The sequence below is a fragment of the Fundulus heteroclitus genome, chromosome 16 (genome assembly GCF_011125445.2).
Source record: "Fundulus heteroclitus isolate FHET01 chromosome 16, MU-UCD_Fhet_4.1, whole genome shotgun sequence".
Taxonomy (NCBI): domain Eukaryota; kingdom Metazoa; phylum Chordata; class Actinopteri; order Cyprinodontiformes; family Fundulidae; genus Fundulus; species Fundulus heteroclitus.
In genome coordinates, this window is record NC_046376.1 from 8,657,988 (window position 1) to 8,684,174 (window position 26,187).

Here is a 26,187-nt window from a genome sequence, read left to right on the forward strand (position 1 = left end):
GTTATAAGCTTTGTCAAAAAGGAAAGTTTTAAGATTAGTCTTAAAAGTAGAGATTTTATTTTTTATTTGGGTCACTAAAGTACTGGTGACCCAAATTAAAGAAAGGTGAGACCTCCGTGGAGCTCAATACCATGCAGAAGAGACAGACGTCAATGTAGAGAAGCCACCAGGAACAGATGGTTTATTGGCAGTTTAAAGATGAGGTTCTACCCATCAGCTAGTTAAGCTCCAGCAAAGAACGAGTCTCTAGAACCCTGATCTGAGACACCAGAGGGAAACAAGCAGAGTAGCAGGTTTGGAGCCGAGTACCGCTGATAGTTTTGGTTTTTCAGTTCAGACTGAGTGAAACCAAAAATGTCCAGTTCACATGCATTAATGACACCATATACAGCCAGGTCACATCAGACTGTATCAAATACAAAGTTTCTGCTGGGAACTGATGAGCATGTGGCTCCATATGTGCGTGTCTGTGTGTGTGTGTGTGTGTGTGAAGACACACTACCTGACCTCTCATGTTTCAGTCAGAGAAGCAAAGCTGAGGACGGCAGACGGACCCAGAGCGAGGAAGACGGGCTGGAGAACGGACTGATAGGTAGCCACGCTGCCGGCGCTCGGATGTCTGCGGGGATTATTTGGGAATAAACACAAGACGGTAAGATTGACTCAAGTGGATTTCAGATGGCACCGAGGTGTGAAATGAAACCTGTGTCCGTGCGGTGGAGCATGCGGAGCTGAGATTACACAGTGGGGTCAAACCTCGATCTGTTGGATGGGTTTTCGATGATTGTGGTTTCTAAAAACAGCTTCTCGACTGCTCCGAGTGCCGCTTTCATCCGGAAACCTTTTCTCCGATTAAGGTCTTGTTTTACCTCTAATGACCTGTTTTCAAACGTTTATGTTTTAAAGTTGTCTTTTTTGTTCGGATCATTATTTCCACATGTTCTCGAGGCAAACGGAGAAAAGCATCCCTGCACGTTTTGTTTTTGAGCTGAACCAGGAACAGCCGGTTCTGGTTAAGGGTTAGAAAACACGAGAACAGCAAATCCCCGGACTCCAGATCCTGGAAGATGATGTAATGCTTGTGTTGGATGTGGAAAATACAAACAAATTAACTGTGATGTAGAGCCAGTATGAAGCCAAAAAGAACAAGCGTTCAGGCATGTAAGAACTCTGAGTACAAACCGAAGCAGACCTCCAGGAACCAGTCCTGCTGGCTGCAGGTGCAGTTATATTTACCTCTGAACTTGGTTCTGGGCCCAACTTAACTGGGTTCCTGTTTAAAAGGGTAAGGAAATCAGAGGATTTATATGCTGAACAAGCTAACTACATGCTAACGAGAATGCATTTCTCTGTGTTTTCCTTTAAAACCCGAGTTTTGTAGCAAAGCCTGAAGGAAGCATCTGATGAGTTACAAATCAAGTCAAATGCAGACTCGCTGTTTATTTTACTGCCGCTGTCATAGTGTTTAGATTAAAAGGCAGCCATATTGGATTTTTATGTTGGGGTTGGTGGGAAACCTTTAAACCTCCGATTTTGCAGAACCTTCTTGTTTTTCTTCTTAGATTAGATTAGATTCAACTTTATTGTCATTACACAGGCACAGGTACAAGGCAATGAAATGCAGTTCGAAATGCAGTTCTTGACTCATAACTTGGAAATGTAAGTTCAGATCCTGGTGTTCTTCTGTTTTAAAATGTCTGCAAAGATGACCATGAAGCTTATCTGGCAGGAAACGGGACTGAAACAGCATGGAGATCTTTTTTTTTTCTTTGTAAAGAACCTTCTGGAGCCAGAACGGCTCATCTGAACCCGAATGTGTTGAGCAGTTTGACTCCCAGCGGGTTAACTGAGAGCCCTGGATGGAAACTGGACCTGAACATTGAGGGTCGATGGTTTGAAGAAAACGAAACATGTGATAGTTTTCTTCCAAAACAAGTCATTTTCTCCTGAGCGTTCACTCACTGCTGATCAAGGCGACAGTTTGGCAGCTCCGAAGGTTCAGCTGGCGGATGGAGAGCAGAGTCGGATGTTTCTGGTCCGGTCATGCGAACCAGCATCAGCGGGATGATCTCGTGACAGTGAACTCAAGCCAGCAGCAGAGATCTACGTTACTGTGCTACATTATCCATCACTAAATATGACTCAGACTTTTAATAGTTTAAGGAGCAGCTTGATGATGAGCTTCAGGTTCAGTTTTGTGCAACATGGTCCGGTCTTGAGGTTAGAGTTTAGCATAAACTAGCGGATGGTATTTATAGGCCAGCTGTCTGTGTTCAACCTACTGATCAGAGATCAGATATTAACAACTGCTGCCACCAACAACTGCTGGGGTTTAAATTAGCTCGGTGAGCCTGTGGCCAGGCTAACCGCTAACTGAACAGGGTCACGCTGAAAGGTTAACCATCTGCCACAGGAAACAGCATTTAGCCGGTCAGATTAGCACGGCAGGCTTTGCATTCGCGCGGTATGTAAGCTAGGAGATGAGCTCGCAGATTCTTCCTGGGGAAAGTTTTAATCTGGACAAGTTATCGCGCAGGTCCTGTTGCTGAAGCCGGTCTGCGCTGCAGCTGAGTTATCGGAGGCCGGACGCCGGAGCAGCGCAGCTCTGCGCAGCATCTGGCTGCGTCTGACAGGTGGAGCGCTGCAGGACGGTGCAGGGTTGGGTCAAAGAGCAGAGCAGCAGCGTTTTACCCCGTCGCTGTGCGCTGGAACCTGCTGGGGAGCAGATCCAGCCCGCAGCTGGTCCCTAAATTCACTCAGATTGTCATCTCAAGGCGCTTTGCAAGAGAAACAGAGCAAATTTATTTACAGCAATAAAGAATTAATCCAAATAACCTGGTTTAAACTCATTCTGATTTGATCCAGGGGGAGAAAAACAATGCACTTAAAATGAATTTCATATATTTATAGTTATAATGAGTAGGGTTGGTATCAATGTTTTCTCTGGCATGGGAGGCAAAAAAACTTAACAGATACTAGCAGCAAAAAAAAAACAAAAAAAAAACGTGATGCATACAACCTGACTTTGATCAATGTTAAATTAAACAGATAAATTGGCATAAACCAACACACTACAATTTATTGAACAGAAAAGATTCACATCAATTCCTTCAATGGACAATTAACATTAGATTAATATTTGCTTTTAGTTTCCATTTTCCCATGTTTTATTTTGTCAAAATGTATTAAAACATTTTATTCCAACAGTTTTTTTTTACATACTTTTATTCTGTTTTTATTTTCCAATGTTTTAATCATGTAAAGCACTTCGCAATGTCTTTGTACTGAATTGTGCTATTCAAATAAAATAGCCTTGCCTAGATGGTTGCACACTATCCGGCAGAACGTAAACGTATCGTGTTAATTTCTAGTATTTTTATTGTAGGGTCCGAACTTGCCCCACGGCTGTCTGCTAAGAGCGTGTTGGTCATGCTCACTACGATTTCACATGTTCATTATTTAAATAAATGTTGGTGGGCCGGCCCCAACATCAAGGCGCCTCAAGAGGATTTAGCTACTGAGCTTGTTAGTTTTCTGGCAGACTTAGACATATAGACACAAGTATTTATAACCAAATTTTATTGGTAAGGGGATTTGCCTTTTTTCACAATATTACTCTATAAAGAATGATCCTGTCTCGCTGATTATAGTGAACGCAGAGCTCCACAGCAAATAACACCTAGCAGGAAAAACAAGTTTACTGCGGTTCAATTTTGCCATCAGTCACAATTCATTATTGATTCAATAGAGTCCAGTTTGATGCAATATGATAAATCTGGATGGAAGAAGAGGATGATGCTTTAGATTATTTTAAAAACTCTAAATGTTTTTTTATTTTTATTTACGGTACACTAACAAAGCACTTGGATCTCTATTAATGCAAGGATGAACCTCAGTGCAAAATAAAGAAATATATCTTGCATAAGATGTGCTTCTCTGCAGAAAAATGCATTTTCTAAATTAAAGAAAATCTTACATGAACCGTTTGCAGCAGAGTGATTTTTACCTGACAGAGGGAACCAAAACTAGTCTAAGTAACATGAGAGTAAAACAGATTTTATAGAGACTCAGTCTGAGTCTGAAGAAGGTCAGAAACAAGATGCACACTGGTTTCTTCAGGGTTAATATTTCATCCATATAGTCAGGATGAAGTAAAGTGAGCTGCACAGCTGAGGTCCAGAAAACTCTTTCCATGTTTATTTTGGAACACTGACAGCAGTTCTTTTCCCTACCACTAGACGTCACTACTGAGAAGAATATAACAGTATCAGCTGCAGAAATAGGCCCGTGCACGCGGAGACAGGTTTGGCTGTATCCGACAAAATCTTTAGTTGGAAGGGGGGGGGGGGGTCCTGTCCAGATGAGGCACGCTGCCCCCATGGCGGTTCTGCCTGGATATCCGCATAACTAGTCGTGTGTTTGTGCATGCCAGCCAAGGCAAGGCGAGTTTATTTGTAGCACGTTTCAGTAGCAAGACGATTCAAAGTGCCGAACATGAACAGAACATAAGAAAAGAGAAACGTTACAGTGGAATAGTAGCAGAAGGTCAGATATTACACAAGATGGACTACAAACTAAAACATCAACAGTCAAAGTCAACTCTAAACAAATGTGTTTTTATTCTTGATTTATTGTAACTCAGGCTTTCAGCACTTTTACAGTTTTCTGGAAGTTTGTTCCAGATCAGTGGAGCATAGGAACTAAATGCTGCTTCTCCATGTCTGGTTCTGGTTCTGGTTCTGCAGAATAGGCTGGAGCCAGAAGACCTGAGTGGTCTGGAGGGTTGATGCCCTGATAACAAGTCTGTGATGTATTTAGGTGCTAATTCAGGGATTTATAGACTAACAGAAGGATTTTAAAGTCTATACTCTGAGACACAGGGAGCCATGGAAGGACTTCAGAACCGGGTCCATGTTCTCTACGTTCTTAGTCTTAGTGAGGACTTCAGAACCGGGTCCATGTTCTCTACGTTCTTAGTCTTAGTGAGGACTTCAGAACCGGGTCCATGTTCTCTACGTTCTTAGTCTTAGTGAGGACTTCAGAACCGGGTCCATGTTCTCTACGTTCTTAGTCTTAGTGAGGACTTCAGAACCGGGTCCATGTTCTCTACATTCTTAGTCTTAGGGAGGACTTCAGAACCGGGTCCATGTTATCTACGTTCTTAGTCTTAGTGAGGACTTCAGAACCGGGTCCATGTTATCTACGTTCTTAGTCTTAGTGAGGACTTCAGAACCGGGTCCATGTTCTCCACATTCTTAGTCTTAGTGAGGACGCGGGCAGCAGCGTTCTGGATCAGCTGCAGCGTTCTGATCCACTTTTTAGGCAGACCTGTGAAAATACCGTTGCAGTGATCAGTTCTACTAAAAATAAACGCATGGATTAGTTTGTCCAGATCCTGCTGAGACTTCAGTCCTTTAATCCTGGAAATGTTCCTCAGGTGATAGAAAGCCGACCTTGTAATTGTCTTTAGATGCTTTTGGAGGTTCAGGTCTGAGTCCATCACTACACCCAGATTTCAGGCCTGATCAGTGGTTTCTAGCTGAAGCAGCTGAAGCTGTGTGCTAACTCTTGATCTCTCTTCCATTTGTCCAAAAATGATCACTTCAGTTTTGTTTTTATTCAGCTGTATAAAAGTTTGGCACATCCGTGAATTGATTTCAGCTTGGAGCTGTTTCATCTTTACGCTCAAACAATTCTGTGTTGAATGGAGTGTTTGGCTCTGTGTGGATGCAGCCTTCGAGAGTTTATTCACAGTCAGAACATTCATCGCTTTTAGCTGGAAGGGTATTATGATACAAACAGCATAAAGGCAATTCAAGAACCTGAGAGTAATGTCTGTTCTTTGCTGTGTTGAATAAATGTGACCGCAGTGAGAATAATAACCAGGCTGCTGAAAGCTCGGCCGGTTTCAACTAGTGCTAGTTATGTTTTAGCTCACTAGAGGCCTCTACTGCTGCCAACAACTTCCTGTTCTGCTGTTGACGATCCATTTGGTCCTGTCTTTTAATACTTAACCCTGTTTGTCTCCCAGACAGCTGTTGCCCTGAACTTTTACTAGACGAAGCCACTAAAGAAGCTACTGCTCCCATTACCCTGTTACTTTTCTGTCTCATAGAAAGTTCTCCTGGATCAGTGCCTCTGGGTTCTTTTTGCGCGTATGATAGATGGCCGTTCACACTTAGCCTGGTTCTGGTTCTGCTGGAGGTTTCGTCCTGTTAAAATGGAGTTTTCCTCTCCACTGTCGCTACATGCATGCTCGGTATGAGGGATTACTGCAAAGTCAGCGACACAATGCCAGCAGCTGTCCACTGTGGCTCTACGCTGATCCAGGAGGAGTGAATGCTGCATGACTGGATGCAACCTGCTGGGTTTCCTGAGAGAGAAAACTCTGAACCAACCTGTCTGGAGGATTCGATAGAATTGACTTGGAAAAGTGTCTTAAGATGGCGTGTGTTAGGAATTGGAGCTATATAAATAAACTGAATTAAATTAAATTTTTGCAATCCTACTCGTCGTCTTCTGCTTATCCAGAATTGAGTCGCGGGAGCAACAGACTCAGGAGGGACACCCAGACTTCCTTCTTCCCAGACACCTCCAACAGCTCCTCTGGGGGAAACTCAAGACACTTCCAGGCCACCAGAGAGACATACTCTCTCTGGGCCACCATCTCCTGGTGGAAAAAATCCTGGCTCCTCTCGATGTGGAGGAGCAGTGGCTCTACTCCTATCTCCTCCATGGTGGCTGAGCTCCTCCCCCTCATCTCTAAGGGATTGCCCAGCCACCTTGCGGACGAAGCTCTTTTCAGCGGCTTGTGTCTGATATCCGTTCTTCTCACCTTTGGTCTTGTTCGTGACAGTAGGTGAAGGTAGGAATGCAGACTGATCGGTAAATCAAGAGCTTCGCCTTTCTGCTCAGCTCTCTCTTAACCACAACAGATCGGTGCAGCGGCCACATCGATCCATCCGTCGATCTCCTTTCTCCCCTCACTCGTGAAAAAGGCTCCAAGATACTTAATTTCCACTCAAGACAGGAACTACCTCTCAACCTTTTATTTTTATCAAATTTATTTTCCCTTTTTTCTGTGAAAAATAAATGTGAGCGCTCTGAAGATTGAAATCTGTAATCAAACTGATTTATTTTAACTGACACCTTTCTAACTTTCAGAATAATTGTCAGATCAGATCAAACAACAAGTGTTTTCTGTGTCTGATTTTAGCATCTTTCTGACACGACGGCCAAAGCTGAGTTTGCCAATCTGGATTTCTGTCCCTCAGAAGGTCTTATTTCTGCTTTTGCTCCTGCAGACCTACGCTTTCCTACATTTTTAAGCGTTTTGCTTCACAAGCACAGCCTAAACGGAGTCTCTCCGACACACGTGTGATTGCAGCACATATGCTTTAGAAGTTAGAGGTTTCTTGGCATCTGAATTGCAATGTGATCCCAGGGTGGGTCTGTGCGTTGGTGTGAATGTGTGTGGCTTTCTGGCAGCCGCTCCGCCCTGCGGCTCGTTTTTTGTCCGCAGAGATTTCTGAGGGAAACTGGAGAAACAGGAGTGGACTGTCAGAGAGTTTGTCTCTCGCGACGACTCAATCAGAGGCAAACGCAGCAAAACCCAACACCGGCGTTTGAAGCCGACAATCCTCCTGAGAGCAGGATCCAGTCTGCCTTCAGCATGCATCCTCCATGCTTCTCTTTGATGCATGTGGGGTTGGATCAGTTCAGCATAAGGTGCACATACTTAGCATGTTGTTTAGTGGGGGTCAGCAGAAGAATGCAGCCATTCAGCTTGAACAGAAGGAGAAGGGAGTCGTCTGTGGATCGGTGGATCTTCCTGACCTCGTGAACCTAAAAGGTCAAAGTGTTGTTGGGAACCAATGATCAGATATTTGCCTTTGATCTACAGAGCACCTCCTAGTCATCAAGGGAGAGAAATTAGCCGATTAGACGTGGTTCAGAAATGCGTCATGATGATGAAACTTAGCAAAATTAATTAGACTTAGACTTAGACAACTTTATTTGTCATTTTGTATGCACAGAGTGCGTACAGAACGAAATTTCGTTGCATACAGCTTTGTAAATTGCAGTAAAAGTTAAATTACAGTTATAGGTGCAGCAGAGATTTAAAAGTAAACAATAGATTTAAAATACAATATAAAAACAATTGAAATGTAAACAATGCAGGAGAAGGTCACAGTATACAAACCATTGTATGTACAGAATTGGACTGTGCAAGGGCATTTGTACAAGAATGCATTTAAGGACTAAGAGTTCGGTAGCATTTATAATGCTAGATGGAGATGCAATGATGCAAAATGTGCAAATATGCAAATGTTGTGCAGAGTTTATGGGTTGTAGTTTAGCCATAAACTTGTCTCACAGCATCAAAATGTCTGAATACACTTTATTTACATCCTCATTATTATTCTGATTTGCTTATTTATTTATGCTCACTGGTCATTTCACTACTTTTATATCTATGTGATATAATGTGCACTCACCCGTCAGCATTTTACTGAGATTGCTCGCTTGTATTTGGCAAAACGACTGACATGAAACAGAGAAAAAAAGAAAGGTGGAGAGAACTGAACTGGACAACAACGCTGCCCAGCGCACAGCTCGCAGCTCTGGGGGGAGAATAGAGGAGCGTTGGTCCCTGGATCACAGCGCAAATGCACAGACTCTGAAGCATTTCGCCGCAGATCTTTGCATCTGGAAATCTTACATGGTGAGAAAATGATTCAATGAGTGAGAAACACTCTGTGCAGGATCAACAGCGAGGAGATGGGGTCACGCAAGCGAACGTCTAGATGAACACTTAGCCTACTGACATCAACATGTACAATACAGAAAATACTTTCTGTCCTCTTTTGTATATATACTTTAAAAATATTCAACTTTTTATTCATGATTATTCAATATTTTTTCTATTATTTATTTATCCTCAATAATATTACGTTATTAGAGCCACGCCTTTAACCTATCATGGTGCTGAAACTAATTAATTTCCCTCTATGGGAATGATAAAGTTGATCTTATCTACATAGTATAATTGTCTGATAGATAAAGAAGTTTCTGTGCTTATTTCCTCCACTGTTCAGGTGGTGGTCATCCAATCAGCTCTCTCTGTTTCCACCATCTTCCTGCTTCAGACACTCTGAGGATCGCTAAAAGTCCTCTTCACTACTCCTGACATTTAGTCACTTTAGGAGCTCTCTGAAGACCCGAGATGCTTTGTGAATAACGTTTATCTCACCAAAGTGAAACCCTAAGAAAAATCTAAGAATGCTGGAAATTCTAAGATTTTTCCTTTAGTCACAGGATTCTTTGCTAATACGGGCCCTGGTGTTTAATCAACCAAAAGTTACGTTTTTAATCGTATATAAAACAAAACAGGAGCGTCAAAATGCAGTCCTGCCAGTGGAAATTAGAGAATCCCAAAGGAGAAAAGGAAAACTCCATGTTTTCTTCTGTAAAAGTACGAGTGAGATCTCGCGAATGTGACTCAGTAGAAAAAACATTTTTTAATCCCAGAGACCAACTGACTAAATGCGGGAAAAAAAAGCCTTCACTTAATAAATTATTAGGAAAACCTGCTCTGAACTAGCATTTAAACACTTGGGGAAGCTTGGTGTAAAAACCTGCGTTACATTTAAAACACTAAATCTTACTGAACAAAAAGAACCTCACTGAGGTCAGTGCTTTGGACCTGATGGCCATGGTAGCGAGAGTTTACCTTTAGTTTAGGACCGAGGAGTCTACCAGCACTCTGCAACGCTTTCCGTCCAGATGCCAAGGTCTAAAAGGTGCCTCCCAGCAGGATTAGACATTTCCAGTCCGTTCCAAAGTCTCTTAATGACTTGCTCTCCATTTCCTCACACCTCAGCTTCCTCGTGCACGCGATCCCCTTCAGTTTAGGAGGATCCACACGTCCATCCTGCTTTGTAGTGATTACTCTCAGTTGCACAAAGTGTTGTGGTGAGAATCTGGTTTCAGGTTCTCTGTTTACCTGCACCTGCAGCCAGCCATGGAGCATCAGCAGCGTTGGAGCTCTGCAGGACGCCGCAGCTGGTATTACCCCCCGTCTGTGGGGTCCTCTGCTGTGAAGTAATGTGAAGAAAAGCAGAAGGAAAAGGATATGGAGCATGCACATGGAGTTGTAGAGGGGGGGGTAGCTTTGCTTTGGGTTGTTACAGTAATGTCTATTACGCAGATAAACGCGGTGAACATGCTGTGAAATATTCTGGTGGTGCAGTGAATGAGTTCTTCACTCCAGCATCATGGTGTAAACAAAGTCATTAAACTGCGGGAGCTCGTTAGGCTGCCTGTGATGTCATCAGACGTGTCACTAACAGGAGGTCAACCACAGGGATGTCATCTGCGAGCTTTATGGATCTCACAGCTGGCTTTGAATGAATGCTGCAGTCATTATAAACACTAAAGAGAGTGAAAGAAAGCGGTCCTGTGCTACACAAGAACTGATGCTTTGGGTGTCCAATCGCTGTTTTAATGCATTTTAGAGGTGGAGTCACTTATATTTACGTCTCTTACATCGCAAGAGACGTAAATCCTTTTCTTAATATCAGACGTCACATTGACTATTTTAACAAAAATAAGCTGTTTTCTTTAAAAGTACTACATTTCCTTATATGCCTACACTTCCTACCACATACAAAGCTATAGTTTAGCCTCATTATGCTAATTAAATATTATATTGTGCCACACAAACTTATCTGAAAATAGTTTCTCTCAGCACAACACTTTTCCACCTTCGTCACCATGAGTATAATTACCTGAGGAGCGCTTGTGTAATGTACCAACTTGTTCGTGAACTGAACCGTAAACTATGTCAGTCTTGCTTGCTGTGCACATCTATACAGACAATAATAAACACCAAATTAATGGAATTACCAAGCTTGTGTGCAGAGGACTGCAGAGTAGGAACGAGCTCGATAAAAGCTAAAAATGCCACATCCTGTTTCCCTCATCAAGAAAAAGCTAATCACAGGAGAGAGTAATCTTTCAATCTTAAACAAAAGCTGCTCGTCTCCTTCTGCCGATGCTCCACAGAGAGCATCCTCACCTGCTGCATCTGATAGGAGAGCACTCCAGATGGATGTCACTACAGCCCAAACGATCATCAGATCCCCTCTCCCTTCCCTGGAGGAACTGTGCAACACCTGGTGTCTTAAAAAAGACCCAAAGATTGTCTGAGACCCACCTCATCCCGGACACTCTGCCAACTGGCAGACGCTACAAGACACTGAAAACAGGTCCTATGCCAGAGCTGCACTTAACACGGCCATCTTGTTATACTTTTTGTCTTTTAATTAGTTATTTAAAAATGACTCATAAAGGATGATTACATTCCATTTTGTTGTACTTGTATTATGATAATAATATCATTCATATAATATATATATATATATATATATATATATATATATATATATATAGATAGATAGATAGATAGATAGATAGATAGATAGATAGATAGATAGATAGATAGATAGATAGATAGATAGATAGATAGATAGATAGATAGATAGATAGATAGATAGATAGATAGGCCTATGTTGGTACATATTATATGCATAATGGAGAACTCATCCTGGATGTTTTCATTCCTCTCTAGATTGCGGTCTTAAAAAATTATTTTCATGTTACGCGTAGACATTGTATAGGTAGACCTCTTATTACGCGCTGGGGCGCATCCTGCAGCGCCGCCATCTTGGATGGGTCTCTCCTACTCCAGGCTGGCTTAGGAGCTGACGAGAGTTAACGCAGAGGGAGCAACTTTGCCGTATTTTCTGCAGTTTACGGGTGCATTAAGCGGTTATAACTACTGAAAGTAGATCACACGGTGCAGATCCCCGTTTTGGGCATACGTTGGTTCTGAAAATGAGTTTTTAACTTGAGAGAACGATGCAGAAACCCAACAAATGTACCATAATTTTATGTTTATCTTTTGTTATCGCTGTATTTCACAAACTAAGGTGGAATCATGTTGCCTAATTAAGTACCCTGAGTTACAGAGTGGAGCAAGCTGTGCAAAACATTGTTTTTTCAAGGGTCTTAAGCTCCAGCCCTAGTTGCAAGCAGGATGTAAGACACTGGAATGACCTGGAAATTTTAAAGAGCACTTTTCCAGACTTTTTAAAAAAAAACTGTATATGCATGTGTGCATGGACAGTATACAAAAACATGGATAAATGACTGTTGGTGTTTAGAGGCTCAGGATTGTACATGTGTGAGACACTGTGAAACAGTGAACAATCCAACTTTATTAAAATATAATATGTATTAATTTATACATTTATTAATTTGTAATACCACATCTCTTGTTTAAGAGCATAAATGTATTCCAGCATGAAATCACGTATTTATTTATATATGTTTCTTGTTTAAGAGCATGAATGTATTACAGCATGAAATCACGTATTTATTTACTTATTTAATTATATGTCACACCACATGTCTGTCTGTTAAGTAGCATAAAACAAAGTATTTCAGTGTAAAATCAAATTTTTATACAACAATACGCCATATGTCTGTCTGTTAAAGAGCATTATTTATGAAATACGTTGTTTAAACAACGCATTTCAGCATTAAAACATGTTTTAGTGTCACTGTCACAAGTGTAACAGCATCCTGTATCATAAACACATCTCTGCTGTTTATAACAAACTAATCCGTGTGAAAATGGGGTCACAATTAGGATTTATTTTAGTTGGGTAAACAGCTTCCTCACTACAAGAAAATGCACTGGGGTCTTGCGAGAGACCCATCCAAGATGGCGGCTGAGCTGAAACGTCAGCTCCAGTAGGCAGCGTCAGTCCATGGGACGTCTACCTACATAATGTCTGTGATGTTACGTCTCTCCTAGCAGCAAATAATTGTCATGTGACGTCTCTCGTTGCAGCAAACCGTGGTCATGTGACGTGTCTCATGGTGGCACGTTTGCTGCTGTTGCGTGTTCTCTGTACTTTGGCATCTCTGTTATTCAAACAGGACCCACAGGTCGTGAACACTGTGTCCCAGTTTGCCCTGTCTGATTAGATAGGGCCTGCACGGTGAGCAGCACAAAGCCTTTCAGCACAAAGCCCCTGTGTTTGAATCATGCCCTGGGTTCTTTCAGCACGGAGTTTGCAGGTTTCTGCCAATGCGTGCGTGGGCTCTTTGTCGGGGGTACTACAGCTTCGTTCCTGAGAATAACGCATGGATGATCGTATTTTTTTTTACATCTTTTGCATTACAGTTTTACGGAAGAGGATTAGGGCCACTCAAAAAAAAAAAAAAAAAAGTTACTCAATTCTGACTTTTTTTCTCAGAATTCTGACTTTTTTCTCAGAATTCTAAGATTAAAGTCAAAATTCTTACTTTTTTCTCAGAATTCTGACTTTTTTCTCAGAATTCTAAGATTAAAGTCAGAATTCTGACTTTTTTCTCAGAATTCTAAGATTAAAGTCAGAATTATGACTTTTTTCTCAGAATTATGACTTTTTTCTCAGAATTCTAAGATTAAAGTCAGAATTCTGACTTTTTTCTCAGAATTCTGACTTTTTTCTCAGAATTCTAAGATTAAAGTCAGAATTATGACTTTTTTCTCAGAATTCTGACTTTTTTCTCAGAATTCTAAGATTAAAGTCAGAATTATGACTTTTTTCCTCAGAATTATGACTTTTTTCTCAGAATTCTAAGATTAAAGTCAGAATTCTGACTTTTTTCTCAGAATTCTAAGATTAAAGTCAGAATTCTTACTTTTTTCTCAGAATTCTGACTTTTTTCTCAGAATTCTAAGATTAAAATCAGAATTCTGACTTTTTTCTCAGAATTCTGACTTTTTTCTCAGAATTCTAAGATTAAAGTCAGAATTATGACTTTTTTCTCAGAATTCTGACTTTTTTCTCAGAATTCTAAGATTAAAGTCAGAATTATGACTTTTTTCTCAGAATTATGACTTTTTTTTCTCAGAATCCTGAGAAAAAAGTCAGAATTGAGTAGACTTTTTTTCTTTTTTTTTTTTTTTGAGTGGCCCTAATCCTCTTCCGTACAGTTTAGTTTCTGTTGAATATGGCGGCATGTCAGGAGTAGCAGTAAGACCGCGGGACTCTGACGGAGCTTTCTTACCTTCCTGGATCCTGGGTTCATTTAAAAAAAAAACGTCACATCAGACAGCTAATAAACCCCAGGAGAAAACCTGAAAAGTATAAAAACAAATGGACTCAGATTTATTTATTTTTTTATCAATTATATTTACTTATATCAATAAGAATCTGAAAGGTGCCGTTGAACAGCTCCCTCTTCCTTCAGGAGGTCTTGGATGGTCCATCATTCACATCCAGCTCAAAACTCAGCAGCTGACTTTAGTGTGAAAATCCGACTGCAGGGCCGGAAATACCGAACGTTTCTGACCTCGTCCAGCAGCATTCTGCCGTCTACGGTTACACACACTCACATGCATGAGTGTGTGGCTCCGTTAGAAGCAGGAAAGACTTTTCTCTATCGGTGTGAAGCAACATCCCGGTTGGGCTGGAACAGCAGCCTGATAGCAGCTCAGGGAGCACGCTGGCGTTATCAGTATGTTCCCTGAGAGCGATGAGTGTTCTTTGTCATTAAGTCCTCACATGTCGACAGACAGAATGAAGCTTCTGGGCATTTCTTTTCAGTGAGCGGAACACCCTTTAAGAGACCAAACGCTTGGTGAGACATCTTGTCTAGAGCGTCCTGCTAGGTCCTCACCTACAGCTGTCCTTTACCGGCGCTGCGTTAGACGAGCAACAGATACAAACAGGTGTTTCTGAGCATTTAAAGCCAATACAAATGTGACGTTTTTTGGCTGATATGCGGGAAGTGGAAACTTTTTAAGCCGTAAAAGGCAAACGTAGATGTGATATCCCCACCTAGTGGCGATAAAGAGACGAACACTATGCAGACTGTGAGTCTGAGTGCGGCGCCGGTTATCGCCAGGAGAAGAGGCTCGGTGAACTGTTGGTGATGTGCAGCGATGCACTAACACACGCAGCGAGGCCTGCGTCGCGTTGAAGCAGTGGAGGAGGCCACAGCGGCTCTAACAGGAAGTCTCTCGGGTTTCATCCGGGACGTGTTCACAGGTGCACCTTAAATGTCTCATCTTCCCCGGGCGAGCGCTTCGGTAGGGGGGTTGTTTTCGGAAAGTGGTGTCGATGTTTGCGACTGTGTGAATTTATCGACGCCTTCCTGAGAACACCAGCGATGAGGACGATAAAGATGCACCAAAAAAAACGGCGTTGAACCGAGAGCTGTGATGAACGTCAACGGCGTCATCTCAGATTTGCTTTCAGAAAGGCAACAGAAGGTGTTTTGTGGAGACATGGTAACCACATCTGCTTTTTATCTGCAGTAAATCATTAGAAAAGGATCGTAAACAGCTGGCAGGGTTGTTCTCCAGAGTCTAGCAATGTCTCTTCAGGAAGACAGCTGAGTGTTGTTGTGTTTTTTTTCCTGAGGTGCTTCTCTTCTGTGTTTATCCACATTCTCCTGAAGCTGTAGTTTGGTTTGCTGCATGTAAAGGTCTGACCTCCACAGAGAAGCCGCCAAAGGCCGTGGCTCCCCTGACCCCGTGGTTTATTAGTGGTAAAACACGACCCATGCAGAGAGCTTCCTGTTCTGGGCTGTGTGTGAAATCCAGGGTTCATTCAAGGCTTTTCCTCACGCCTGGAGTTTGTCTCCATATTGAAATCTGTCATGATTTTAGGTTCTGTCTTACTTTTGGATTATGGAATAGTTTGGGTTTGATTTTGGTCTTTGTTTTATATTATTCTGTCAGGGTTCTGCAAGCTTTCAGTTCTGTCCTGTTCCCTGCCACTATTCCTGTGAGTCTTTCAGCCACTCCTTCTCCTTCTGATTACTTCCACCTGGTCTCTTTAATTGGCTCTCCCTCTCTCCTTTGTTCTCCTGCCTTTTTAAGTCCGTCTCTTTTGCTGCTTCCCTGCCAGAATGTCACATCTCTTGTCCCCATTTCTCATGCCGCACATGTTTACTTACCCGTTCTCCAGCCCCTGGGTAAGAGCTCTCCAGCATTCTGTATTTTTGTATCTGACCTGTTTGCTTTTTTGACTCTGCCTAGTTCCTGTTAGTTTTTTGCTTGGATGTTCTGCTCTGTACCCAGCCTGGATTGTTTTTTGCCTGCCGGATCCACCCCCTCAACACTTCGAATAAATCCTGTTAATCTCTACCTAATTGTCTGGCTGAATACTGGGTCCTTAGTCTAAATCATTACAGAAATCAGTTCAAACCTGAAGATGAAGACGTGCTTTTTTTTTTTTTCATTAAACACCTTCAGCTGTGTGAAAACACTTCATTTCATAATTCTGTCAACATCAGAAACATAAAATACTGTTTCTGCCACAGTATTTCAAGACTTTTCACACCCTTGGATCTTTTACTTTGGTCCAAATCAGTCAATGGGTTTAACATGTGAGCTTTCGGTTTTTATTCACACCGAGAAAAACAGAAACCAATAAACAGTTGGGTCTGTTTATCGGTCAGATGTGTCCGGGTCGGGCCAACACAAAATATTACTGCACTGCATAACCCACAATGCAACTCAACCCTGGGTTCAGGACGGGGCATCCACACAAACAAACCGCACCAAGGCAGAAAGCGAACCGCTTTGTTTAAAACGGACCAAACACCTAAGACCCAGATTTGTTTTGAAGGAACTTCATTAGTCACGATGACAACTTGTTTATGTTATAAAAGAAACAGTATATGTTCTGTACCCATTGGCCCTTGACTCGTCTCCTTGTAATTTAACATCACATGTTTCCTAAAACAGAAAAAAATAAATAACTGCAACTGTATTTTCACATAAATTGTCCAGTATGTCATAGTTGGTAGCAGACAGTAAAACCTCTTGGACGGGAGCTGGTCCACTGAATGATACCACCACTGAAAAGTCCTGACTGCTGATTGTTTATTTAGCTTTCTGGAGACCAACATTTGTGGGAACTTCAGAAACCTGATAGATTTGGACGGATCTGTGTTGAAGCAGCTTTCACTGACGCTGCAGCTGCGGATTTCCTGTCAACATCAGAGGACTTGGTCTTGGTTTTCCCTCCTTCACTGTCACCGTTTCCCATCGATGTCATAGCACACATTGTGTTCATGGTTCTGATCTAGAGCACCGGCTCTGACTGGCAGCGGCAGGATCCTCTCTTCAGAACAACATCATCGGGTTTCTGCTGAACCCGTCCTCAGAAAACATTTCACACATCTGGCAACATTGGGCTCAGTTTAGTTGGAGTCTTCAGAGAAAGCATCAAGAGATCAATGCAGTGAAAAATGAGATCAGAAGAGACGGCAGGAGGGAGGGAGGAGCGGCGAGAGGAGGTCAGAGGAGGAGGAGGTGAGCGGCTGATCAGAGGGAGGTGAGGAGGAGCTGAAAGACAGCCATGTAGGAACACATGGAGGAATGAAGTGTGTGTGTGTGTGTGTGTGTTGGAATGAGCTGGGTCATCGTCCTCCCTGTAATTTTACACCAGAAAGTAAAACTGATGACTCCCAACAGCTGCTGGTGCCATGGCAACCAGGGGGCGGAGCAAAACCTGGAAATGAGGAGGAAACCAGAGACAGGAGGCCGAGTGTGTGAGGTTTGCGCCGGCTGCTGAACCTGCCGCCATGATTACGGTTCTGCTCATCCCAACACGGCTCTCTGATCGCAGGTCCACCGTAGGGAACCCCTCAGACCCAGGTCTGCTCCCCTCAACTGAACCCATCCTTTACGGGTTTAATGTGGAACGACACCATAAACATCTCTGCGCATAACAAGGTTTCTTGTTATATTCCCCTAATCGTGCAGCTTATACAACCTTCTAAAGTAGCTTGTAGAACCTCTCCACAGCCTGTAGAACCGGGATGTCAAACAAATTTTTATTATGGGCCACTTTGGCATCATGAGGTCATTGAAAAGGCCGGTTGCACGTGTATAGATGATACTTTTGATTTCATAATTTCATTCCAGTTCACATAGAAATATTTAAAAATGCGCAGTAACATAAAAGTATCACCCTTAGTTCCAGTTTATATAGTTTATCTGCGAAGAAAGTTGATATTGGGGTGAGTTACACTTCAAAGTCTCATCATTCTGCATCACTTTTTCTCTTTTTGGACATTTCTGGGTTGTTTTAATGTGTTGTGGAAAACTCTGACATCTAGTGGTAGGATGCTGTTACTACACTGTCGCATCTTCCTCTGTGAGGTGTTGTTTAGTCGACTTTAAAGGGAGGCAATGCTGTCTCCTTGGGGGAATCCTTGGTTCAGATTTGATAATGCTGGGGGCTGCAGAATGAGTGAAGGCTGCTGGGTGCTCATACAGCAGAAACATCTGAGCTTCTTCTCTAGCTTGTTTTTTTTTTTTTGAAGATAAAAGGGAGAGTGAGATTTTCTGGATGCACAGACAGCTAAATATTGAATGCTTTCTTATGTTCTGAAGAAAGCATTCAAGACTGAAGAAAGTGGAGCACCAGTGATGATGAATCAACACTGGTATAGAGGAACTGGTTTCTTAAGAATACATCAGTTTAAATCAAAGCAAACAATTCCAAATTTACATCCATCCAGTCTCAATTTGTTTCATATCCGGGCAGGAAGTCCAGTCAAGTCAACTTAGTCTGTTCCAGGGTCTCCTTCCTGTGGAGTATACCTGGAAAACCTCCTAAGAGGCATCCTGATCAGAAGCCCAAAACATCTGAACTGACTCCTTTCAGTGTGAAGGAGCAGCTCCTCTGCTTTGAGCTCCCCTTGGGTGACGGAGCTCCTCTTTCTATATCTCAGGGTAAGCTTGGCCACCCTTTGGAGGAAGCTAGTTTCACCACTTGTAACCAGGATCAAATTCATTCAGTCATGATCCATATCTCATGACCACATGTGGGAATTGAATTGTAGATAGACCAGTAAATTAAGAGCTTTTCTTTTTTGGCTCAGCTCTTCCGTCACGACAGCAGCCCCCACATAACTGCAGACGAGGCGCCAATAAATATAGCTAACTTTCGCTCAATCCTGCCATCACTTGTAAACAAGACGCCAAGATATTCCTCTTCTTGAGGTACACACTAACCCCTAACGGGCAGTCATGGCTTTAGAGTCAGAGGAGCTCATTCGCAGCAACATCACACTCAGCTATGAACCTGTTCAAGGTTCATGGCCTGAAGACTTCAAAGGAACCATAAATCAAATACCCAAAGGTCCCCAAACCAAACAAATGGGTGTGCTCTATGTCTTGAGATCTTGACAATGAACATATTAGCCTGACCTGAAAGGAATGATAGCGCAGGCAGACCTCAGCCTACACTGGGAAAGTTTGAGTTTGTGCAAAGAATGCAAACACCAGAGTAGGACAGTTTTTTGTGCCATCTTTGATCCTGTGGATTTATGAGTTCTTGTTCACAAATGAATCAAGAACTCATCATCTGGGCAATAAAAAGGCAGGATCTTGTTTTCTTTGAGAGATCCAGCTCTACTTACTGAACCACTGTAGATCATATTTAGGTATTATTATGGACTTGACAAGTCATGTTGATGCTTATTTAAAGAAGGACCTGAGACAATGATGAAAATAGATAATCATCTTTATATGTTATTGTAACGTTGTCCATTCCAGTGAAATTTGTCCTCTCCATAATGATAGAGAAGTCGTACTTACTGAGACATGGCTAAACGAGCTAACTACGTAAACACAGTCAATCATAAACAGTTTTCATTTATTCTGGGCGGACAGAATCTTGGGGAACCATAAGAAGAGAGGAGGGGGTCTAGCTGTGTTTGTGAATGATTGATGTTGATGGTGGAACCCTTAGCATGTAAGTATTAAAGAGATACGCTGTAGTAAGGACATTGAACTGGTAGCTGCTGGCATGAGGCCCTACTATAAGTACACCTCGAAGAATTAGAATATTGCATAAAAGTGCAATATTTTGCCAGTTATCTCAGAAGGTGAAACTCATATATTCCAGGCTTTTGTTTCTTGTAATTTTGATTATTATAGCTTACAGATTTTGAAACCCTCCAAATTTTGTGTCTCAGAAAATTAGAATACTGTGAAAAAGTTAATTATTGGAAACTCTTGCTGTCACACCCTTACCAGCTACTCAACTCAAAACACTCTAGACTGGCAGTGCAGCAGTCTACAGGATTGCCGTTGCATGGGATACCGGACACCTGGCTTGAGCTCGGTAGACTTGGTCTCTGACCAGAGCTTGGCAGACTTTACCTCTGGGCAATACTTCACCTGAGGCTTGAGTTTGGCAGACTTGACCATACGCAGAAGCTCTGGGAACATGTAGTCACGACGGGGCCCAGGAGGCTTAAGACCACGTGTGGCCCAGAAAACCTGGAGTCATGATCGAACCTGGAAGAGTGGTCCTGGAGTCATTGGGAAAGCTCTCGATAGAGCTCCGGGGCATAGGGTGTCCACCTTGACACCCTCTTTGGAGAAGTCCAGAACATGGAAAGATGGTGCAAAGAAAGAAGGTGGAACCTGTAGATGATGATGGCAACGATGAAGACTGAGCCAGGAGTGTGGATGATGTTGATGATGATCTGGCTCTGGGGCTCTCTGGTGGCACAGAACAGACAAACCCAGGACAGTGATGGTGGTTGTGATAAGGGGATGGCAAAGCTGACCATAGGCTAGAGATCTCAGCCAGACCCCCTGAAGCAGGAACAGAGACCTCGACCGGACTCCCAGTGACTTAAGCTGGGGTGTCGGGTTGACCAACAGTGGCATGAGGTTAGGCATCCAGTGGCGTACTGGAGATATGATGTGGGCCCAACAGTGCTCTGGAGATATGGAGCGGGCTCTGCAGCAGAGCTCTGGAGATGTGGTTGTGAAGTTAGTGGGCAACAGTAAAACTGTCTTACTGCCTTATCATAATTCTACTTCATCTCTCTTAATTTCTCTGTTAATGCCGGAGAAAGTTGGAGATGAACATTTCACCAGAACTGCCTCATCTGACGAGCATACACCCTTAATTGCTCCTCATACTTGTCAGGTCTAGCCAAGGCGATGTGACCAGGTGAAGTAAGCAATGGCTGTGGGAGACATGACTATGGAGCTTGGACAAACCATGGCAGCCAATGAGGGCATGGATTCTCCTGTGGAGGGCAGGGACATGAAACCCCCCATGGTTCATCCTGTCATCTCAGTCACCCTCGTACTGGACTCTCTTAATCCAAACTAGCCCTACCACTCCAGTACTGGTCCTGGACCACATCAGAACTGGACGTGCAATACCGAAACTGGAACAACCAGTCTGTAAATCGCTGAGAACTCCATGTATTCACTCTTAAAGCCTTTCTGGCTCGATCTCAGTACTAGCAGAGTCACAGCTATTTTATTAGGATTTAAAAGTAGGTCAAGAATATTCACAATTCTTTCTTTCCTAAATACTTCCAAGGAGGAGGCTTTAATGTTTATAAAACAAGTACCTAATTTTATTTTTTTCAAATACTTTTGGTTTGACAGCATTTTATGTAATTTAAGTACTTTGAAACATTGCTGACTCTCTCAGAAAAATGCCCAGACATGCTTATCTCCTCTAACCCCATCCAAGGTCAGTACCATTAAAAACTAGAGAGTCCTACCTTTTAAACAAGATACAGCACGTCTCTGCCGCAGCTGTCTTGGTGAAATAATCCCAGTGTGTAACGGATCTTACAAAACTCTCCCTCCCTGCTGCTGTACACACAATGATACACTTTCTCACGGGCTGCAGCTGTGGCCAATTAACAATATAATTTCTGCAGCACCTTTTTTTTTCTCCTCTCTCAACATCTACCACCATAGCAATGCAGAGGAGTTTACATGCCCTTCTAGCAGTATTTCAAAAAAGAAATGGATCGAGATTTATGTTTTTTCTCTTCATTGTTACCAAAGGTTTTTTTCGTGTGCAGAAGGATTCCAACAATGGAAATCAGCACTTTTATTGGACCTGCTGCACTTTGATAAGGTGAACAACAGATTTGGCACAGTTTTGGCATATTTGGATAAACTGTGCCAAAATCAGAGGTCTGCCTGGCACACTGCCCACTAAAACCTTTGTGAAATAAATATGCTTCCTCTGATTTTCTGCAGTTATAGATAAGATGTGGATATACAAACTCTTAGGCTTCTTCTATATTTTCAAAAGGATTTTCATGTAGTTTTGCAGTGTTTATTTAGAAAAAATATTGAGGGGAGGCTCAGAGAACTTACATTTTTCTTAGTTTAATCACCTATAAATCAGACATAGTGGCATTTGTCATTGTGAAAAAAACCTTCAGTGCCTTAGTGTCACACAAATAATAAAATTTACTTTTACACTTAATAACTATGGAGCTGTACTTGGTTTATATCAGATATATAATTTCAGGTGGAAATTGCCCCTGAAACCCTCTGGGCTTAAAGGGTTAAGTCTGGTCAGGTGAGTCTGGTAATCATGCTAACCAGGTGATCTATGTTTTCTGTGAGGTGGTGAAGGATCACAATTTACAGTCTGTTATGCAGACTGTAAATCCCACTATTGGCTGCTGCAGCATCGATAAAAGCTGTCACTTCCTTTGACTGTTTACGTTTTTGTTGAAGTTCTTAGATTTCTATTTTTAGTATTTGTTCTTTCCTTTCTTCAGTTGTGTGGAAAACAGAACTGTGTACATTTTAAGATGTTTTTTACTTTTTCTGTTCTTTTCTTCAGGAGGCAGTTGCCAGACAGCACAGCGGCTTGGTTCGTACTCCGAAATGCCAATATGGCACCTCTGCTGCTCCCTATTGGTGCGGAGGTGTTCAGACGCTTCACACCAGCCTCACTGGAGGAAATTCAACGAAGGCATGAAATTGAAGAGAAGGCGCAGCAAAGCAGAAAGGAGCAGAACATCGAGGTATTGCTTATCTACAGGCTGTCAATAACAAAATCAATCAGTAGACAACGATAACACCAGATTACTCTCTTACAGATAGCAGAGGAGGACCTTCCTAAACCTGCAAGTGATCTGGAGGCTGGGAAGCCCCTCCCTTTTATTTATGGAGATCCGCCCCCCGAGTTTCTCAACATCCCATTGGAGGAGTTGGATCCCTTCTACCAAGCACAGAAGGTGTCACTCTTCACCGAATTTTGACAATGCTACCTTCTCATCAGTAAAAGTTAGACTGAATTCATGTTGATGTAACTGGTTTAACAGGGAGGAAGACAACATTAAAACAAGAAAACTCTGTTATGTTATGTTATTATCTGTCAGTTGTACAGTCAGCAGCATCTAATATGCCCAAAACGACAGATCCATCTTCTCCTTCAGTGAACTTTCATTAGTAAACATTGTTCACGTCACATTATCTGTGGTTTTCTGAGGCACATCAGTGCATCCACAGGTTGGTGAAGGAGTTTAAAGGCGGAAAGTGTTTTTGCAGGAGTAGAGCATGCAACCCGTGTTCAGAGGCCTCAGTCCTTAAGGCGGCTGTCCTGGGTTTGAGTCCCAGTGGACCTGTGCCACATCGCTTCCTTCTCTCTCTCTAATACATCTCCTGTCGGCCTCCAGTCAAAAAATAAATACTAGTGCAAAAAACTAAAAATAAAAAAGTTTTGAGTTCTAAAACAATTATTTTTATATGAAAAGAATTATTGTGTTTGACTGCATCCATTGTTTCTGGTATTTTCTCTGTCTCTGCAGACCTTCATCGTGCTCAGTAAAGGGAACATCATCTACAGGTTTAATGCTGAACCAGCGTGTTACCTGCTGAGTCCTTTCAACCCTCTGAGGATTTTTGCCATCAGGATCCTCATCCATTCATATCCTTTATTAGTTATTATTATTAATAAACCTTTATGTAACCAGATAAAAGACCCATTGAGATCAGTACCTCTTTCACAAGGGTGACCTGACAAAGAAAGGCAGGAGCACGTCAACAAAAACAAACAAACAAAACATATGAATTGCAAGAAATTTGACGAATAAAAAGTAGGAGTCATGGTTTTAATAACGAAATAAACTTTAAAACTTAACAGCTTTCACTTCTCAGTAGAAACGTCCCCTAATGTTCACCTGAACAATTAACTAAGAAGGGACCAGTCATCCAGTGTGCATGTTGCCTTACCTTCAACCAATGCAATGTTTCTCATGTAATGAGGCTCGCCCCCTAAGGGGTGTAAAGGTACTGCAAGGGGGCACAAGAAAAGCCTTGCTTTTTAAAGATTTTATTTATTTATTTATTTATTTTTGTCCAGAAAATACAGGACTACTAAATCATTCTGAATGTGACAACAGCCTTCCCTGCTGGTTGGTCTGTACCTTCCGACAAATGTATGATGAATACTATAAATAAACTCCTAAAAAAAAGTACAAAACTTAATGTTGATGAAGTTTGTCTTTAATATTAAATGCTTGATATTATTTTTACCATATCAGGTTCATAGCTAGTTACAAGTTGACTACAGCGACGAGTTCGGCTAAAAGCCGTTTATATTGCTAATATGATATAGTTAAAGCCCCAATACATAACTTTTGACCCACATATTTGAGATATATTATTCCATTTTCCATGTCAATATACAACCCTTAGCCTGTATTGATGGTCTGTGCGGGCTGCTTTTTTCAAAAACCCGGCTATGTAACTTGAGAGGTGGGGATCCGTCACTCAGAAAGTCATGTGACCCAGAGCCTCCCTTAAACCAGAGAGCTACCACATGCTAGTTGCCGACATGGGTGCTAAACCTGGAACTTTCAGGTCTAGGCACCATAGTGGTTAAAAGGTACATATTGTTGCTTTAAAAAGTGTGGCAATGTTAAAACATCCTACTTGTTAGAAACCATTGTTTTATGTTTTGCAGTTAGGCTTGAACTCATGAAGGCCATCAGCTGGAGAAACACAGTTCTGATGGCTTACTGATATGAGTTTATTTAGTGAGCTGAATTCATCAATGACCAACTGACATGCATGTTGCTGCAACTTTCCAAGGTAAATTCTGCAGCGTTGTGCTCAGAACGTCACATGAAACAGCGCCTGGTGACCACCGCCTTTCAGGAACGTTGCACCGACTTTACCTGTGGAAGGTCCATCATCACTGCAGGCTTTCTGCAGAAGATATGTGTCTTTGAAAGATGTGATAATTATTGTGCTCTCTGATGGAGAAATAGAGGCAGAACAGAACCACAATAGAACCGAAGCAAAGAAAGGACAAACGCAAAACAAAGTTTGAAACAAACCAGAACAAAATGAGAACATAGACAGAGCAAAACCAGAAAAAAAACAACAGCATCACCGTGATAAAGTCAGAACAGGACCACAAGAGAACCAGAATAAACCACAGAAAAGCTGAGATGGAGTCAGAACCAGAAAAAAAGCAACAGGAACCTCAAATAAAGTCTGAAACTAAGACATAGCAATAACAGAACATGACTAGAATACAACCAAAACCAGTAAACATCATCATCTAAATAGATAAAGGCGTCATGTGACTTAGTGTAACCAATCAGCATTTAGAGACCACTGAGAGCGATCATGCAGAGTAATTACTAGCAGAAAGCGTCTTACTGATCTGAAAACTGATCAGCTCATTGTTTCCTTAAAACTAAAACTTTATTCAGTTTGTTCATCATGGTGACGATCCTGACCAACTGTGTGTTCATGACCATGAGTGATCCTCCACCATGGAGCAAGACGGTGGAGTGAGCATGCGCACACACACACACACACACACACACACACACACACACACACACACACACACACACACACACACACACACACACACACATAGTTAGCTAGCTCAAAGCCTGTGAGACGCCCAGACCCGGTATATAGAAGCTAATTTCTGCCACTGGAGCAAAAAAAGATATAATTATGTGTCACATTTTTGACTTTCAAAGTCAGAATTCTTTCACAGTTCAGAAAAACTAATTCATAATGACAAATTTTAGTTTAGGACACAAAGTCAAAATTAGGTGAAAAGTGATCATGTTAACTTTTAAAGCCATGATTATGGGAATAAAAGGCATACATTTATTATTATTATTATTATTATTATTATTATTATTATTATTGTTATTATTATTATTATTATTATTATTATTATTATTAATAATAATAAATACATTCAGAATTTTGACTTTTGAAGGCAAGGAAGCCAATCATTACCTTTGGATACAAATTAAAAATAATTACATTAAAAGTAAAAAATA

General features: G+C 41.8%; 1 protein-coding gene across 3 annotated transcripts in view; it reads left to right on the forward strand.

The window, feature by feature from the left end:
* The first annotated feature begins 535 nt into the window (after window positions 1-535).
* Window positions 536-26,187, forward strand: part of scn4ab (sodium channel, voltage-gated, type IV, alpha, b) — a 46,227-nt gene continuing 20,575 nt past the window's right edge. Inside the window, exons 1-7 of one of the 3 annotated variants that reach the window (XM_021321277.2) lie at window positions 536-652; window positions 17,549-17,731; window positions 21,914-21,986; window positions 22,710-22,893; window positions 22,969-23,106; window positions 23,680-23,798; window positions 25,585-25,674. In XM_021321277.2, the coding sequence (XP_021176952.2) occupies window positions 17,659-17,731; window positions 21,914-21,986; window positions 22,710-22,893; window positions 22,969-23,106; window positions 23,680-23,798; window positions 25,585-25,674 (677 nt within the window). In that variant the 5' untranslated portion in view covers window positions 536-652; window positions 17,549-17,658. The remainder of the gene's footprint in view (window positions 653-17,548; window positions 17,732-21,913; window positions 21,987-22,709; window positions 22,894-22,968; window positions 23,107-23,679; window positions 23,799-25,584; window positions 25,675-26,187) is intronic. The other 2 variants (XM_036147852.1, XM_012872084.3) reach the window with 2 other exon arrangements.